Source organism: Leucoraja erinacea, chromosome 13 (genome assembly GCF_028641065.1).
Source record: "Leucoraja erinacea ecotype New England chromosome 13, Leri_hhj_1, whole genome shotgun sequence".
Lineage (NCBI taxonomy): Eukaryota > Metazoa > Chordata > Chondrichthyes > Rajiformes > Rajidae > Leucoraja > Leucoraja erinaceus.
In genome coordinates this window covers 29723467-29740646 of record NC_073389.1, presented here as the reverse complement: position 1 = coordinate 29740646, position 17180 = coordinate 29723467, and the positions used below count along the sequence as shown (strand labels likewise).

At 41.5% G+C, this 17180-nt stretch overlaps 1 protein-coding gene across 5 annotated transcripts in view; it reads left to right on the top strand.

Annotated features, from left to right (window-relative positions):
• The window catches only part of LOC129702787 (succinate--CoA ligase [ADP-forming] subunit beta, mitochondrial-like), a 45393-nt gene extending 29609 nt beyond the window's left edge, over nt 1-15784 (top strand). The window contains exons 9-11 of one of the 5 annotated variants that reach the window (XM_055644766.1): nt 5241-5361; nt 13944-14032; nt 15231-15784. In XM_055644766.1, the coding sequence (XP_055500741.1) occupies nt 5241-5361; nt 13944-14032; nt 15231-15236 (216 nt within the window). In that variant the 3' untranslated portion in view covers nt 15237-15784. Of the gene's footprint in view, nt 1-5240; nt 5362-9097; nt 10335-13943; nt 14033-14933 lie in introns of those variants that run through there. The other 4 variants (XM_055644765.1, XR_008724436.1, XR_008724435.1 and 1 more) reach the window with 4 other exon arrangements.
• Nucleotides 15785-17180: the final 1396 nt, after the last annotated feature.

Genomic DNA, 17180 nt, shown 5'->3' with positions numbered 1-17180 from the left:
TTTCCCCTGACCTGATCAAGCATTGCAACGCTACCTTACTGCTTCCTTTGTATGAAATATAGAAACATAGAAAATAGGTGCAGGAGAAGGCCATTTGGCCCTTCGAGCCTGCACCGTCATTCAATATGATCATGGCTGATCATCCAACTCAGTATCCCGTACCTGCCTTCTCTCCATACCCCCTGATCCCCTTAGCCTCTGCCAGTGCTGGCAAGAAGGAGCTGTACCGCGGGACATGAGGGATGCCAACGATCATTACCCTCTAGAAGAACAAGGGCGAGAGAATCGACTGCAACAACTACAGAGGCATCTCCCTCCTCAACATCATCGGCAAGGTCTTTGCTCAGGTCATCTTGATCTGCCTGCAGAAGCTGGCAGGATATGTCTACCCAGAATCACAGTGCGGTTTCCGAGCTGGAAGGTCAACAGTAGACATGGTCTTCTCCCTTCGCCAGCTCCAGGAAGTGCACAGAACAGCGGATGCCTCTGTATGTTGCTTTCATTGACCTCACCAAGGCGTTCGACATCGTCAGCAGAAATGGCCTATTTAAGGCTCTGCCAAATATCGGCTGCCCACCAAAACTGCAGAGCATGATAGAATCCTTCCACATCAACACAAAGGGGACAGTGCAGTTCAATGGCAGATTCTCGGAGCCCTTCGACATCCGCAGCCTGGGCTCAGCCTCCTCCAGCCTGGCGCTTGACTGGGCCGCGCTGCGGGCGGCCCTCAGCCCCGACCTGGAGTTGGAACTGGGCTGGACTCTGTGCTTGGGGCTGGGCACGGGAGGGGGTGGACGTTGCTTCTGCTGCCAGCACCACCAACAGAACCAGCAGCTCCAGCGGGCGCCCAGCCTGCCCATGGCCGGCAGGAGCCCGTCTGCAGACTCTGTCTCCGACCAGTACGACTCTAGCAGCAGCGGCTCTGAGTCGCCGTCATCGAGCAGGGCTGGCAGCTGCCCATCTTCAGCAGGATCTCGGTGTCGGACTGAGGGGAGGGTGGTGGAGGTGGAGGGTTGCCGACCAATCCGGCAGGACAGGTAGAGCCGGCTGCAAGTCCAAGGCCGCCCTGCAGCCCAGGGTCACCCCAGACACCTCCGACAAGGACGGGACACCGGGGAGGGGACGGGTACGGCCCAGCAGCAACTCAACAGCACCTGCAGCGACAGAGAGCCAGGCCTGACCACAGACGAAACGCAAGCCTGCATACAATGCAGCACCACAGTTGCCGCGACTGTTTATAGCTAGTGACCTATGACCTGGCCAAGTGCAGTCGGAATACCGAACTAGCTGATTAAAACCCACCGAATTATGAAAGACCCATGTAGAGTGGATGTGGAGAAGATGTTTCCAGTAGTAGGAGAGTCTAGAACCAGAGGGCAGAGCCATAGAATAAAAGTGCCTTTAGAATGGAGATTAAGAGAATTTCTTTAGCCAGATGGTGGTAAATCTGTGGAATTCATTTGTCACAGATGGCTGTAGAGGACGTCATTGGGTATTTTTAAAATGGTGATTGATAGGTTCTTGATTAGTAAAGGCATCAAGGATTATGGGGAGATAGTGAGTGAGGTTGACAGGGAAAAATAGATCAACCGTAATCGAATGACAGAGCAGACTTGATGGGCTGATGGGCAAATTCTGTTCCTATGTCTTATGGTATTGCGCAAATTCATTGAATCGTGGGCTGATTCAGCCATTTTTTCATCGGTTTCTACGTCTACATTTGTTCTATTTTACCGTTTAAATCTCTTGACAATGTTCTTTTGGTCATTTTTCATTCCGCATTTTCCATACAGTATTCATTTCAAGTGATTTCTGTAATATTTGTAATCAGTTGGATCGATAATGCAATATTGAGTCATCCCAGTGTATATAGAACAGTACAGTACAGCACAGGAACAAGCCCTTCAGCCTGCAATATTTCTTCCAAACATAATGCCTAGCTAAACTGATCTCATCTGCCTGCACATGATCCATATCCCTCTATTTTCTGCACTCCCAGGTGCCTATCTAAAAGCCTCTTAAATGCCATATTGTATCTGCCTCCACCACCACCACTAGAAAGCATTCCAGGCCCCCACCACTATCTGTGTTTAAAAAAAAAAGATGCTGTGCTTATCTCCCTCTCATCTTATAGCTATGCCCTCTAGTGTTGGGTATTTCCACACTGGTGAAAAAGATTCTGCCTGTCTATCCAACCTCTCCCTGTAGCAGAAACCCTGTAATCCAGACAGCATTCTGGAAAACCTCCTCTGCACCCTCTCCAAAGCTTCCGCATCTTTCCCATTTCCCGTAAGGGGACAATCAGAACTGCACGCAATAGTCCAAATGCATCCTAATCAAAGTCCTGTAGAGTTGCATCATGACTTCCTGACTCTTATATTGAATGCCCCCCAGCAATGAAGGCAAGCATACCAAAGGCTTTCTTTTCCAACCTATTTACTTGTGCTGCTAGCTTTAGTAAGCTATGAACATGGACTCCAAGATCTCTCTGCATGTCAATACTGTTAAGGATCCTGCGATTAACTGTATATTCTCTCCTTACATTCAACCTCCCAAAGTGCAACACTTCACACTTGCTCGAGTTAAACTCCATTTGCCGTTTTTTCCACCCATTTACGCTGTTGATTTGTATCCTGCTGTACTGACAAAATTCCTCACTGTCTGCAACTGCTCCAATTTTGGTGTCATCAGAATATTGACTCGCCAACCCATCTACATTTACGTCTAGGTCATTTAGAGATATAACAAAAAGCAGAGGGCCCAGCTCAGATCCCCGTGGAACTCGCAGACCTCGAGTTTAAATATCTACCTTCCATTACAACATTCTGTTTTGTATAAATAATCATCATTATCATCATCATCATTGAAAACACTGAGCGGCGCAGTGGTGCTGATTTCTGATGGGAACGGTGATGGACACACCACACATCTTTGTCCTCCAATTCCTGTGGACTTCTGTCGCTGGAAGTATAGGATTTTGGTGTGTGTGCTTTATCATCATTTCATACAATACTATGTACGACAGTGATCGTATCGTCTACTGAAGTGTGAATGGCCATTGGCTCGCTAGAAGCTCATCTGCCCTTTGACCGGTCTTGTTTTTGGTCCTACTGGGGGTCCACATCCCCCTCCTCACCTGGCAAACCAGGTGGGGGATACGGTTTAGTCGCCAACTATCCAACCACGGAGCAGGTTGCACGGAATTACATGGTACCCGTGTGTAGGGGGGGGGGGGGGGGGGGGGGGGATCTCCTCCCCAACCTGACCTGATAAATTAACCAGTTCTTAATTCACACAAATATGCACTATCCCAAACTGCCACATATATAACAGCACTGGACTGATTCCTTGAACCAACTAGCAATGGAGCCTGTATTTCTTGCAGATTCCCAGCACCCAGGCAAACAAGTCCTCACTGATAAACATTAATAAACATTTGAGCAATTTGGCAGCTTTGACTATTAGTTTAACCTACTGGTGTCAAAATATTTCTGTGGGATTAATGATTGGGATGTCAGGCACTAATTAGGGCCTCTCCTGTGATTCCTTTATGTTCAGCTTTGAGTTCAACTCGGAGTAAGATGTAGCCAGGTGGTGGCAATGAACTGCTTTAAGGACATTTCTGGTCATTGACTCCTTGATGAGACCATATATTTTTCGTAGGAAGCATTAATGGCTGAAGCATTAAGCCTTGTTAAGTTTATGAAGGATTTTAGAGCGATTATAGGTTCCACGTGGAGCCAAAATCTGGGACCCTAATAGACATTAATATTCACCAATAAAGCAAAAGGAATTTGGCTGAAACTTACCTACCTAGGCAGTAGTTAGGATGTGGAAGTAGCTAATACAAAGAGAAGTCGTTCAAATGGTAGATGTATCATACTGTATGTGAAGGATATGTATTTGTATATATGAAGGGGAAGCTAAATAAATGTATAAAGAAAAAAGGAACAGAGAATGTGCTGATCGGATTACATGAGGTGGACAAATGTTTGTGGGAACTATAAACACCTGCAGATGTGAGTGGGTAGAAGGATTGTTTCTGTGATACACATTTTATATTGGAACAGTCACAGTTTCACAATAGCTCATCTTGGGCGTATGGATTAGTAAATCCATTTCCAGGTTCTTCCTTTCAGCTGCAATCTATTTGAACAGTTAATTCAAAGTTCTTATTCGGAACACGGGTGAATAAAACTAGTAAAGTCAAGGGTGTTATTGTCATATTTTCCAAAATGGAACAATGACATTCTTACTTGCAGCAGAACAACAGCTATGTAAACAGTACTCTGTAAGACAAAAACAATGCCGCCAAGTTTATGTAGTATGGCGCTGATTTGGACGTTGCAGTGATTAAAAGCCTGATGATTGTAGGGAAGAAGCTGAACCTGGACGTTAGTTTTCAGGCTCCTATACCTTCTTCCTAATGGCAGGAGTGAAATGAGAGTGGCCAGGGTGGTGTGGGTCCCTGACGATGCTGGCTGCCTTTTTGAGGCAGCGACTCTTCTAGACCCTCTTCGATGGTGTGGAGGTCAATTAACCTGTGATGGATTGGGCAGTGTGCAATCTTCTTTGTTCCTAGGATTTGAGTTGTCAAACCAGACAATGATGCAACCAGTCAATATGTTGCCGACTGTACATGTGTACAAGTTGAAGAGAGTTGACATACCCAATATCCTTAATCTAAGGAAGTAGAGGCATTGATGGGCTTTATTTATGATATTCATGAATGTGCTGGGTCTAGGACGGATCTTCAGAGATATGCATACCCAGGAATTTGAAGTATTTGACTCTCCACCACCGTTCTATCGATAAAAATAGGTTTGTGGATCCTTGTCCTTTTCCAAAGTCTACAATCAGTTCCTTGCTTTTACTGCATCATCATACAATATTGGTTTACCACATTAAAGTGGATACTGAATATAGCGAATAATAGTTGCAATTCAGTAAATTGGATGTTGGAGGAGGCTAATCACATAATAACATCTTTCATGCGATTTTATTGCTATGTTTTTGTATTATATTCATGTTACATTTATAACTGTCTTGCACAGCACGCCCAGTTACATTATTCCAGCAGGTTAAACATAGTGCTTGGATGCTAATTAGAAATAAATCTTCTGTATGTACTGAAATATGGTGTTTTAAAAGGATCATATCAATGAACAAGGAAGTACTTTTGATATAACTTTACTCGGACAATTTCATCCATACTTTAAAAAGGTCCCTTCTCTCTCTAGGTAGTCGCTATTCTGGTAAACATATTTGGTGGCATCATGCGCTGTGATATAATTGCTAAAGGTATTATTCTAGCTGTGGAAGACTTGGATTTGAAGATCCCTATAGTTGTGAGATTACAAGGTGAGCTTGATAGTTTCCACTAGCTGAGAGAGGCACTTAATTTAAGGATAGCTGCTTCCCACTTTAATTATTCTCAAAAACATTACTACAAAGGTTAAATATTTAATCAAATAAATCAGTGATTGGATCCAGAGCCGTAAGTGTTATTCTGCAGAAACTAGCCCTTCAGACCACCACATCCATGCTGACCTTGCCCATCTGCACTAATCCCATTAGGCGGCATTAGGTCTATTTCATTCCATGTCATGCCTATTATATATATATATATATATATATATATATATATATATATATATATATATATATATATATATATATTTCTCCTGAACATAGTGATTGAATCTGACTCTACGATCTCCCCTGTCACTGAGTTTCAGATATCACTCACTCTGTAACAAAAACTTTTCCCCAAATTGTTCGGCACGGACTTGTAGGGCCGAGATGGCCTGTTTCCGTGCTGTAATTGTTATATGGTTGTTTGTTAAATCCTCTTTAAAACTCGTTCCTTGAACATCTGCCTTCATGTTTTTGATACCCTTAACCACGGGGGAAATGATTCTGACTTTCCACCTATCTATGTGTCTTTATTTTTATATATTTCTATCAGACCCCGGCCACCTTCACTCAAAGGAAAATAAGCCCATAATTAGTCTTCCAGTCCAGCAACATCCTGGTGAATTTCCTCTGTGCTCTCTCCAGTGCAATCACCCGTTCTATAGTGTGGTGACCAGAACTGCGAACAAAACTCCCAAGTGCAATCTAACAAGTGTTTTCAGAGAATAACACTTTTAGCAAACTATGGACTTGAACCCCAAGGTTTCTCTGTTCATCAACATTTGTTGTAGATACAATCAAATGTGTCCTACCTATTTTGATTTCCCAAATGCATTATCTCATATCTGTCAGGATTAAATTTCACCTGCCATCGTTTTTCCCCACATTCCAACTGATCTTTATCCCACTGTAGCCTTAGACAACCTTCCTAGTCATGCGCACACATGTGGCTTCATGTCAGCCACAAACATACTAATTATACCTCCTACATTCATATCCTAGTCATTAATAGATATCACGAAAACAAGGGTCCCTATACTGATTCATCACAGGTTAGAGACTTCCAATGAGAAGCACCTGTCCACCATAACCTTCTACCTCCTGTCACCAAACCTACACCTGTGCACCACAACCCTCTACCTCCTGTCACCAAACCTACTTTGAGTCTGATTAGATAACTCCCCTTGGATCCCCTATGCCTTAACTCTCTGGACAAGCCTATCATCTGGGACATTGTTAAATGCCTTCCTAAAGTCCATATAGATTGCATCTACTGCCCTTCCTTTATCAATCTGCTTAATATTTTAGTCTTTTAACTCCTTCAAAAAAAATCAATCAAATTAGTGAGACAGGATTTTCTTGCACAAAACCATGCACACTACCACTGCTCAGTTCTTACTTTTCCAAATATATTATTATCCCTTTGGATTTTCTCCAATAATTTTCCTACCACTGATTAAAGCTCACTGGCTTGTAGTTTGCTGGCTTATCCTTGCTGCCCATCTTAAATAATGAACATTAGTTATACTGCAGTATATTAAAATTAAATGTAATGATAATATAGTATCTCTTACTTTAACCCCTTTCCTTTATGATTTACCTTTGATATTCCTGGTGTCAGGGCAATATCTCATTTGAAATCATTGCCTTCCTGTTGAAATTCTAAATGTAACATTTTACAAGAATTGGAAGTTATAATTTGATTCCCACTGTTCCTCAGAATGTTCAAAATATAATTTCTAAACTGAATCCAATCCATTAACAAACCTTTGTGATCACAATGAGGTTGGCCCAAATATTTATAAAGCATGGCATGATTCCGGGCCAAATCTGGACTGTTGCAGCTGTCTGTTGGTGTGCATGTGCACTTGTTTAATATGAATCTTGCAAAAAAGTTAATGTTCTGCTGGAAACCTATTCTGTGATAACTTTTCTGGCAATTTTCTTTTGCAAAGCTGTAAGACAATTAACAATCTAGATTTTACTTGAGCAACAATGTAGAACTTGTGTTGCTTTTTTAAAATTTCCTCTAAATTTATTAATTCCTTCATTTATCAGAACAATTTTAAAATGCTGTAACATTTTTCCCTCTCCGCTTCCCACATTAACTCCATTGTTTCTACATCATCTTAAATGTTTCCTTCTATACGAATGAATTCTCTCTTTTATCCCTCATTCTACTCCCTCCATCCGCACTTCCTCCAAAACAATCAATAGCGCTAGAGATTGTTAGTTCACTTCCTAATGGGCTTTAGTAACGAGCTTCCGTAAATGTTTTAAAACTGACTGAATGAAGTTGAATTCCTGGTCCCCAGCCTCCCTTTGTTCAAGTAATCATGTATTCTTCATGTGCTGACCTGGTCAGTTGAATGTTGGTGTACACGTTGATTAATAGCTTCTCACTGACCTTGCACAGATGCTTAAGATTGGTATGGAGAACTTATTCCTACTGCGGACAATTGGATGGTTTCTACTGTCAGTATCTCATGAAAAATCTCATGAAATTATTCAACAGGAAACGGGCTCATCAGCCCAATTAATTCCTGCCAAACAAGACGCCTATCTAAGCTGGACCCATTTGACTGCATTTGGCAGACATTCCTCCAAGCCTCTATCGTTGTATTCTCCAAATGTATTTTCAATGTTGTAATTGTATCTGCCTCCACCATTTTCTCAGGTGGCTTTTTCCATATACCCACCCCCTATGAGTGAAAGTATTTAGTTTTAAATCTCTCCTCTCTCACCTTAAACCTATGCCCTCTAGTTTTAGGCTCCCCTACTGTCGGGAAAAGAAGTATCCATCTATGCCCCTCATGATTTTCTAAAGGTCTATCCTCACCCACCAAACCTCCTTTGTTTCAGGGTAAACAGTCTCACCCTTTCCAGTCTCATAACTCGAGCCCTCCAGTACTGGTAACATCCTTGTTAATCTTTTCTGCACCTTCTCTTGCCTAATTACATCCTTCCTATAGCTGGGCAACCAGAACTGCAGACAACACTGCAGACAATTTGATGGTTTAACCGAGGTTTTGCACAACAGTAACATGATTACATGACATCCCTGCTCTTGTACCCAATGCCACGACTGATAAAGCAAGCGTGCCAAGTGCTGCTCTCACCACCTCATTTGTGTTTACTTGTGTTGCCACATTGAAGGAACTATGTACCTGTACTCTTAAATATGTCTGTTCAGCAACATGCTCCAAGCCCCTGCTATTCACTATGTATTTCCTGGCCTGGTTTAACTTCCCAAAATGCATCACTTCACATTTTTGAGCAAAACTCCATCTACATCCACCTTGACTCTCATTCCCAGTTGATCTTGATCTTGTAGCCTCCTTCATTGTCTATCACACCACCAACTTTGGTGTCATCTGCATCTTTGGTGCCAGCTGCATTCTTACCCAAATTATTAATGTACAGTGCCCTCCATAATGTTTGGGACAAAGACCCATCATTTATTTATTTGCCTCTGTACCCCACAATTTCAGATTTGTAATAGAAATCACATGTGGTTAAAGTTGTCAGATTTTATTAAAGGGTATTTTTATATATTTTGGTTGCACCATGTAGAAATTACAGCTGTGTTTCTACATCGTCCCCCCCCACCATAATGTTTGGGACACATGGCTTCACAGGTGTTTGTAATTGCTCAGGTGTTTTAATTGTCTCCTTAATGCAGGTATAAGAGAGCTCTCAGCACCTAGTCCTTCCTCCAGTCTTTCCATCACCTTTGGAAACTTTTATTGCTGTTTATCAACATGAGGACCAAAGTTGTGCCAATGAAAGTCAAATACGCCATTATGAGACTGAGATACAAGAATAAAACTGTTGGAGACATCAGCCAAACCTTAGGCTTACCAAAATCAACTGTTTGGAACATCATTAAGAAGAAAGAGAGTACTGTAGAGCTTATTAATCGCAAAGGGACAGGCAAGCCAAAGAAGACCCCCACAGCTGATGACAAGAATTCTCTCTATAATAAAGAAAAAGCCCCAAACACCTGTCCGACAGATCAGAAACACTCTTCAGGAGTCGGGTGTCTATTTGTCAATGACCACTGTCCACAGAAGACTTCATGAACAGAAATACAGAGGTTACACTGCAAGATGCAAACCACTGGTTAACCGCAAAAATAGGATGGCCAGGTTAGTTTGCCAAGAAGTACTTAAAAGAGCAACCACAGTTCTGGAAAAAGGTCCTGTGGACAGATGAGACAAAAATTAACATATCAGAGTGATGGCAAGAGCAAAGTATGGAGGAGAGAAGGAACTGCCCAAGATCCTAAGCATACTACCTCATCTGTGAAACACGGTGGTGGGGGTGTTATGGCCTGGGCATGTATGGCTGCTGGAGGTACTGGCTCACTTATCTTAATTGATGACACAATGCTGATGGTAGTAGCATAATTAATTCAGAAGTGTATAGACACATCCTATCTACTCAAGTTCAAACCAATGCCTCAAAACTCATTGGCCGGAGGTTCATTCTACAGCAAGACAATGATCCCAAACATACTGCTAAATCAACAAAGGAGTCTTTCAAAGCTAAAAAATGGTCAATTCTTGAGTGACCCAGTCAGTCACCCAATCTGAACCCAATTGAGCATGCCTTTTATATGCTAACGGGAAAACTAAAGGGGACTAGCCCCCCAAACAAGCATAAACTAAATACAGCTGCAATACAGGCTTGGCAGACCCAGCAACTGGTGATATCCATGAATTACAGACTTCAAGCAGTCATTGCCTGCAACAAAATACTACACATGACTACCTTCATTTACATGACATTGCTGTTTCCCAAACATTATGGTGCCCTGAAATGGGAGAACTATGTATAAACACTGCTGTAATTTCCACATGGTGAAACCAAAATGTGTGAAAATGGCCTTTATTAAAATCTGACAATGTGCTCTTTAACCACGTGATTTTTTTTTCTATTACACATCTCAAATTGTGGACTACAGAGGCAAATAAATAAATGATGGGTCTTTGTCCCAAACATTTTGGAGGGCAGTGTATGTGACAAACAAGAGGGGATCAACAGAGTAACAATCAGGGGGTCCCTTTTGCTGCATTTTTATATATTTTCCTTCAGGAGTTAGAAAGTTGTGACCTACAAAATATGGGCTTAGCCAGATGGCATAGATATCATGGGATGAAGAACCTGTACTGTTCCGTAACCTTTCTGAGGAAATGTTGCATGCTTTAAGTAGCTGTGATATTAGATGGAGATCTAGTTTGCTCTTTCGGATGGATTTTAAAGTTCCTGATGGAACTCTCTTGAAGAAAAGCATAAAGAACAAAGAAGAAAAGACACAGTGCTGGGTAACTCTGCTGGTTGGATAGCTTCTTTGGAGAACATAGATAAGTGACTTCTAGGGTCAGGACCCTTCTTCAGACCCAGAGTCTGAGTCTGATCAAAGAAGAGCTACCTAGCGTAATCCCATCTTTCAGTGGTGTAGCCCCACTGATCTTCAGCTACACATCCAACTGCTACTTAAATGTGATGAGGAATTCTACTTCCCCAGCCTTTTGTGAGGCATGTTCCAGATCCTTACCACCCTTGGTGGAAACAATTTCCATTCTTTCCCCTCTATTCATTCTAATACTTTAATCTGTGCCCCAGATTTTTTTTAATACAACTGAAGGAGATTTGACTTTTCCGTTTGCTCATAATGGGACCCTTATAATTTTGTACACTTCAGCTATGTCTATCCTCAACATCTGTTCTGAGGAAAACAGATGCAGCCTTTCCGATCTTTCTTCATAACTACATTTTTTAAGTCTTGCAAAATGTTCCATCCTAAGCAAACATCCAGGTGAATCGCCTCTGCACACTCTCCAGTGTTATTGCATCTTTCCTATAGAATGGTGATTAGATCTGCGTACAGTATTCCAACTAAGGTTTGACCAGGTTTTATAAATTTGGAGCATAACCTCCCTACTCTTGTATTCAGTGTTCCAATTAATGGAGACCAATACTCAAGGGCAGTCTTAACCACGTTATTTACCTGTGTTGTCACCTTCAAGAGTCTTGGACTTGCACATCAAGTTCCTTCATGAGGAGATTTTAGGGGCGAGAGAGTTCAGGGATAGGGCCAATGTATGCCTGGAGCTGGGATAGTTTGACGTACCCTACAAAGAGGCAGGCATAGCTGGGTCCCATGCGAGTGCCCATGGCTACACCTTTGATTTAGAGGTCCTTCATGAAGTGCTTTGTGAGACTGGTGATGGCACACATTAAATCCAGACAGCCTTGAACCACTGCAGCTTGCCTACCATTGCAACAGATGCCGTCTGCTCTGTTCAGAAATAAGTTTTGCACGGATGCAAGAGTGTAGGGTCATCTTCCTGACTCTTCACTCACCTCAGGAACATGTAGATAACAAGGACAACTATGTCAAATTCTTATTTATTGATTATAGCTCTGTTCTCAACACCATAATCCCATCCAAATTAATCTGCAAACTCCTGGACTTAGAACTCAGCACCTCACTGGGTCACAGGATCCTTGACTTTCTGACCTATAGACCACAATCAGTGAAGAAAGACGATTATACATCCTCTACAATACTTTTTGACACCATTCATCTTGGGGATGAATTCTCACCCCTTACTGTACTCGCTATATGCTCACGACTGTGCGGCCAAATTCTGCTCTAACTCGATCTGCAAGTTTGCAGGTGATACCACTAGTGGGCCAGATCTCAAACAATGACAAAATGGAGTACAGGAAGGAAAAAGCGAGCTAAGTAACAGTGTGCCAAGGTGACAACCTCTCCCTCAATGTCAGCAAGACTACGGAGTTTGTTATTGACCAGGAAACGTGGTGAAGTACATGCCACAATGATGCAGAAGTGGTTGAAAGCTTCAAATTCCAGGCATACATATTACCAACAATCTGTCTTGCACTGAGCACATGAATCTACAGCCAAAATAGCACCACAACACCTCTACTTCCTCCGAGACTAAAGATATTTTATTGTAATTGTATACATGACAATGATAATAAACCAATACCAATAACACAATTTCTAAGTTCTCCCCAAGACCTCATTGTTAATTGTGTATGTCCTATTACTTTATTAGTACTCCCAAAATGCATCACCTCACATTTATTCAGATTTAAATTCCTCCATTTCTTAGTCAATATCACCTTGCAGTCTAAAGGGCCTGTTCCACTTTCACAACCTAATTCACAACCTTTTTTACTAGTGGACATTTTTCACCATGCTAGAAAAACGCCCCGACCTACTTGATGCCACGAGTACCTACTACTAGCATCACGACCTACCTACGACCTCCTATAGCCTCGTGACGACCATGCAGCGAGGGCAAACTCGTCAGAGGTCGTGAAAATGGGACAGGCCCTTAAAACTGCACTCCATGCTGTCAACTGCTCTGCTGGTCTTGATGTAATTTGCAAATTTGCTGATCTTGTTGCCTACATCCACATCCAAATCATTCACATATATTACAAATGCCCTACACCAATCCCTGTGGAACATCACTAGTCACGGATATCTAATCTCTAAATAAAACCTCTGCCATCGGGATCCCACCACCAGTCGCATCTTCCTCTCACCACTCCTTTCAGCTTTCTATACAGATCACTCAATGATTTCCCCAGTCGCTCATTCTTCCACACCCATTTACCCCTCCTGCCCAAGTACTTTACCCTTCAACCATAGGATGTGTAACATCTGTCCCAACACCCCTCAACTCCAAAAAGGAATTTAAACAACCCTTCCTGTCTCTGCCCCTTCCCATCCTTCCCACCACATCTTTTGACTGTGCTACTTTCCCTCTGTATTTTAAGATGAAGGGTCTCGACCTGAAATGTCAGCTGTTCATTTCCCTCCACAGATGCTGCCTGACCCACTGACTTCCTCCCCAGCTCTATTTTATTTTCCTGTACCATCACCTATGTTTCTTATTGCCAAGTCTATTTTGGCCAATATGCCTTAGTCTTCTGGGCTCTCACCTTTTGGACCAGTCTCCTTTGTGAATCCTTGTTACAGGCCTTACTGAAGTCCACATAAACAACATGTACCCTGTCCTCAAGAATACACGTACCTCCTCTAAAAATTCATTTGGATTGGTTAGGGAAAATCTGCCATTGGTAAAGCCATGCTGACTATCTCTGATCAGTTCTTGCCTTTCTATGCGACCATTAATCCTGTCTTTCAATAATTTCTCTATAGTAATGTTAGGCTTGCAGCGGTCTTTTCCCAATACGAATAAAAAGCAATAATTTAGGATCTCATCTATAACTTTTGGTTCCACGTGTAGGTTGCCTCTGTTATCTTTCATGGTCTCAGCTCTTTCCCAGCTAATCCTTTTGTCCTTAATGTACTTTGGAACTCCTTTGGATTTACCTTAATCTTGTCCACCAGTGATATACTTAGCTGACTAAAAAGTACTTTGGAGCCTCCTGGAATTGTTAAAGCTCTACATTAATGTAAATCATTATTTTTGGGAGAGAGTTTATGGTCAATGCTCCATGTTCATTATCTTCCACCACAGGCACGCAAGTAGATGATGCCAAAGCACTGCTTGCTGCCAGCAGTCTCAAAATCCTAGGTTGCGATGACTTGGATGAAGCTGCGAAAATGGTAAGTAAGAAATTTCCATGGGGTAATAAATCGTTCCTAATATCTCAGCAATTAGTGGATTGAATGGGTTCTATAAACAATTATTTTCACTGACTTGGGATCAGCCTAACCTGTGTTCCATTGATGACATTCTGTAGTTTTTCTAGTTTGTACATTCTTCTAATATATTCAGGATATTCATTGTTTAGGAACACAGTTATTACTGTAATATCAGTTATAATGAAACCAAGAACACTTTCAGTAAAACATATTGTGCATACGGTCACAGAGCGGTAGATATAGCATGGGGACTGGTTACCTTGGACACAAGGCCAAGCAAGGTAACCCAAACTCATTTGCCTGCACATGATCCATATCCCTCCATTTCCTGCATATTCATGTGCCTATCTAAAAGTCTCATAAATGTCACGGTCATATCTGCCTCCACCATCACCTCTGACAGCACATCCCAGGCACCCAACCGCCCTCTGTGTAAAAAGAGTTGTCCCACATGTCTCCTCTAAACTTTGTCCATCTCAGCTTAAATCTATGCTCTCTAGTTTCGCTGGTACTTCAATGTCTTCCCACGTGCTGGAGATGTGCTGGTTAGTAGGTGAATTGATTATTTACGGCCCTGAGAGAGAATAGGTTACAGGGAAATGTGGAGATGAATTGAGGTGCTGCTTTGAGAGGCAGAATAGACTGGATGGGTGGAATGATGTTCTACATTGTAAGTAAATACAGGGAAGCAAAAAGAAGCTCTCTAAATTGAATGAACCAACTTGTGACACATCGTAGGGTCATTGTTGAGCACTGATATTTAATTTTTATGTTTTCAATTTATGTGATCATATTTTCTTTGGCGGTTTGACTGGCCTAGAATTGTTTACAAGGTAAACTCTTGCACATATTTCTCTTGTAGGTTGTAAAGCTTTCAGAAATTATGTCACTGGCAAAGGAGGCACAAGTGGACGTCCAATTCCAGCTGCCCGTTTGACATGTTTATTAAATAAAATTCCTGCGCTGTTCACTAATTGTGTTTAAATCCCTTGTGTCTTTGTAAAGGGACTATCTTAGCCAAGTATTAATACCGTGCACATGTAATGTTGATTTGTGTACTGGTGTTCATTGGGTTTTTTTGTTTGGTGTTGCTGTGCAGGCAGTGGTAGTTTTATAAATTATTACTTATTTAGAAATTGTGTTTCACCTCAAATTTTAGCTCTGATGTGTGACCAGCTGGTTGATCCTGAAGCACAACTGCACAAACAAGTCTGAATTGACCTGCGGCTTCCATAACCTTCCTTCTAACGCAGTGCTTGTACTTACTATTTGAAACATCTCCAGTTAATGAGTACATATGCACGATTGAAAGACAGTTCTTTTTTGGATGCATTTTATGAAGCCATTGAATGGTCAAACCTTCAGTCTTTACATCATTGTTCCTCTGCATAGCATCAAAATTATTAATTAACGTTCCTAAGTCCTGGACAACCTTTCAAAAGCAATTAATAAATTCATTCATTAATCTCAATGATGAGACAGGAAAAATAGACCTTAATGCAAAAGAAGTTGGTATTCAAATATGTTGTTGCTGATTTTTAGACTCAAAACAAAGTTACAGACATTCGGAAAAAATTGCTTGAAATATCTGCTGTAAAGTATTTCTGCAATATGATGATTAAGCCTCATAGGCCAGAGTTGGAGTATTTATTTTAAATATGCATTATCAAAACCAGTTATTGCATTTAATAAAATGATTCAGTTCTGCAAAGACTTGCTTGATAACCAGGGCTTTTCTGTGCAAATTGGAGTTGATATTCAATGTTTATGAATGCATGGTTCTGTGGTCAGTCTGATTGCCACATAACCACATTTTCTTCTGCATGAGATTTTTAAAGTACAACAAAGAGAAATGTGTCAGAATTATAATGGTTTGTACACCACAGAAACTTTTAATATTCTCCATTGTCCATATTGTAATTTATCTACAATTATTACCTACTGTTTTTGATGTCCTGCTACCTCATTCCTTGGTCACACCAACTTGTATCCATATCTGGTTACCTAATGTCTCAAATGTAAAATGTCCTCCGCAGTTAGCCATCACAATCCCTCTGATTTCTGGAGAACAGTACATTTCCACTGTAACTAAAATAAAAAAAGTTGAGGGTAAAATAAAATTGTTCAGATTTCGTGATGCTTAATAGCAATTAATTGAATCCCGAGCACCAGCACTAAATTAATGACTAATCTTTGGCCTCAGCATCAATTTTCTGTGTGAGCCACATTTTCCTTGATTATTTTGATAGATTATCAGATATTAACCTCTTGGACAAGATCCTTGGAGGTGACAGTGCAGGTAGATAATGTGACCAAGAAGGGACATGAGATACTGGCTATCAATCATCAAAGCATTGGACACAAGCAGAGAGGTCTGCAGTTCTAGTAACCAAACAATAGGAATGATCTGATAGTGCTGAGGAGGGTGCAGAGGAGAAATCCTGGAATGTTGCCCAGGTGGTGTGTCACTATCTGGGTAATATGTTAGTATCTGGAGTGGAGAAATTAAGAGGCAACTTAATTTATATGTATAAAATTATGAGGGGTATAGAGAGTATAGAGTGCAACAAACTATTCCCTGTATCAGAGGCAGATTTAGGCTAGAAGTTAGACATTTAAAGGTGATCTGTGGAGAACCTTTTTCACCCAGAGTGGCGAGTACCTAGTATATGCTGCTGGCCGGAATGGTGGAAACTGAGTCGCTGACAGCTTTAAAGTAATGTCCAGATGAGCATTTGAATCAGACTGGCATATAATACTATGGATCAAATACTGGAAGATGGGACTAACATTTGTGAATGCCCACTGGTAGGTTTGGACTGGCCTGTTTCCACAACTCTGACTTGAATATATTTTGCAACTGAACCTTTGCATCCCTCTTGGATACAGAAGTCCAAAGTTTCAATATCCATCTTATGATGAATGATTGACACTCTAGTTGGAGACTGAGCCTTAACAAGTCATAACAAGAGGATTTCAGTATAAAGAGGTTCTTCTGCAGTTGTATAGGGCTCTGGTGAGATCACATCTGGAGTATTGTGTACAATTTTGGTCTCCTAATTTGAGGAAGGACATCCTTGTGATTGAGGCAGTGCAGCGTAGGTTCACG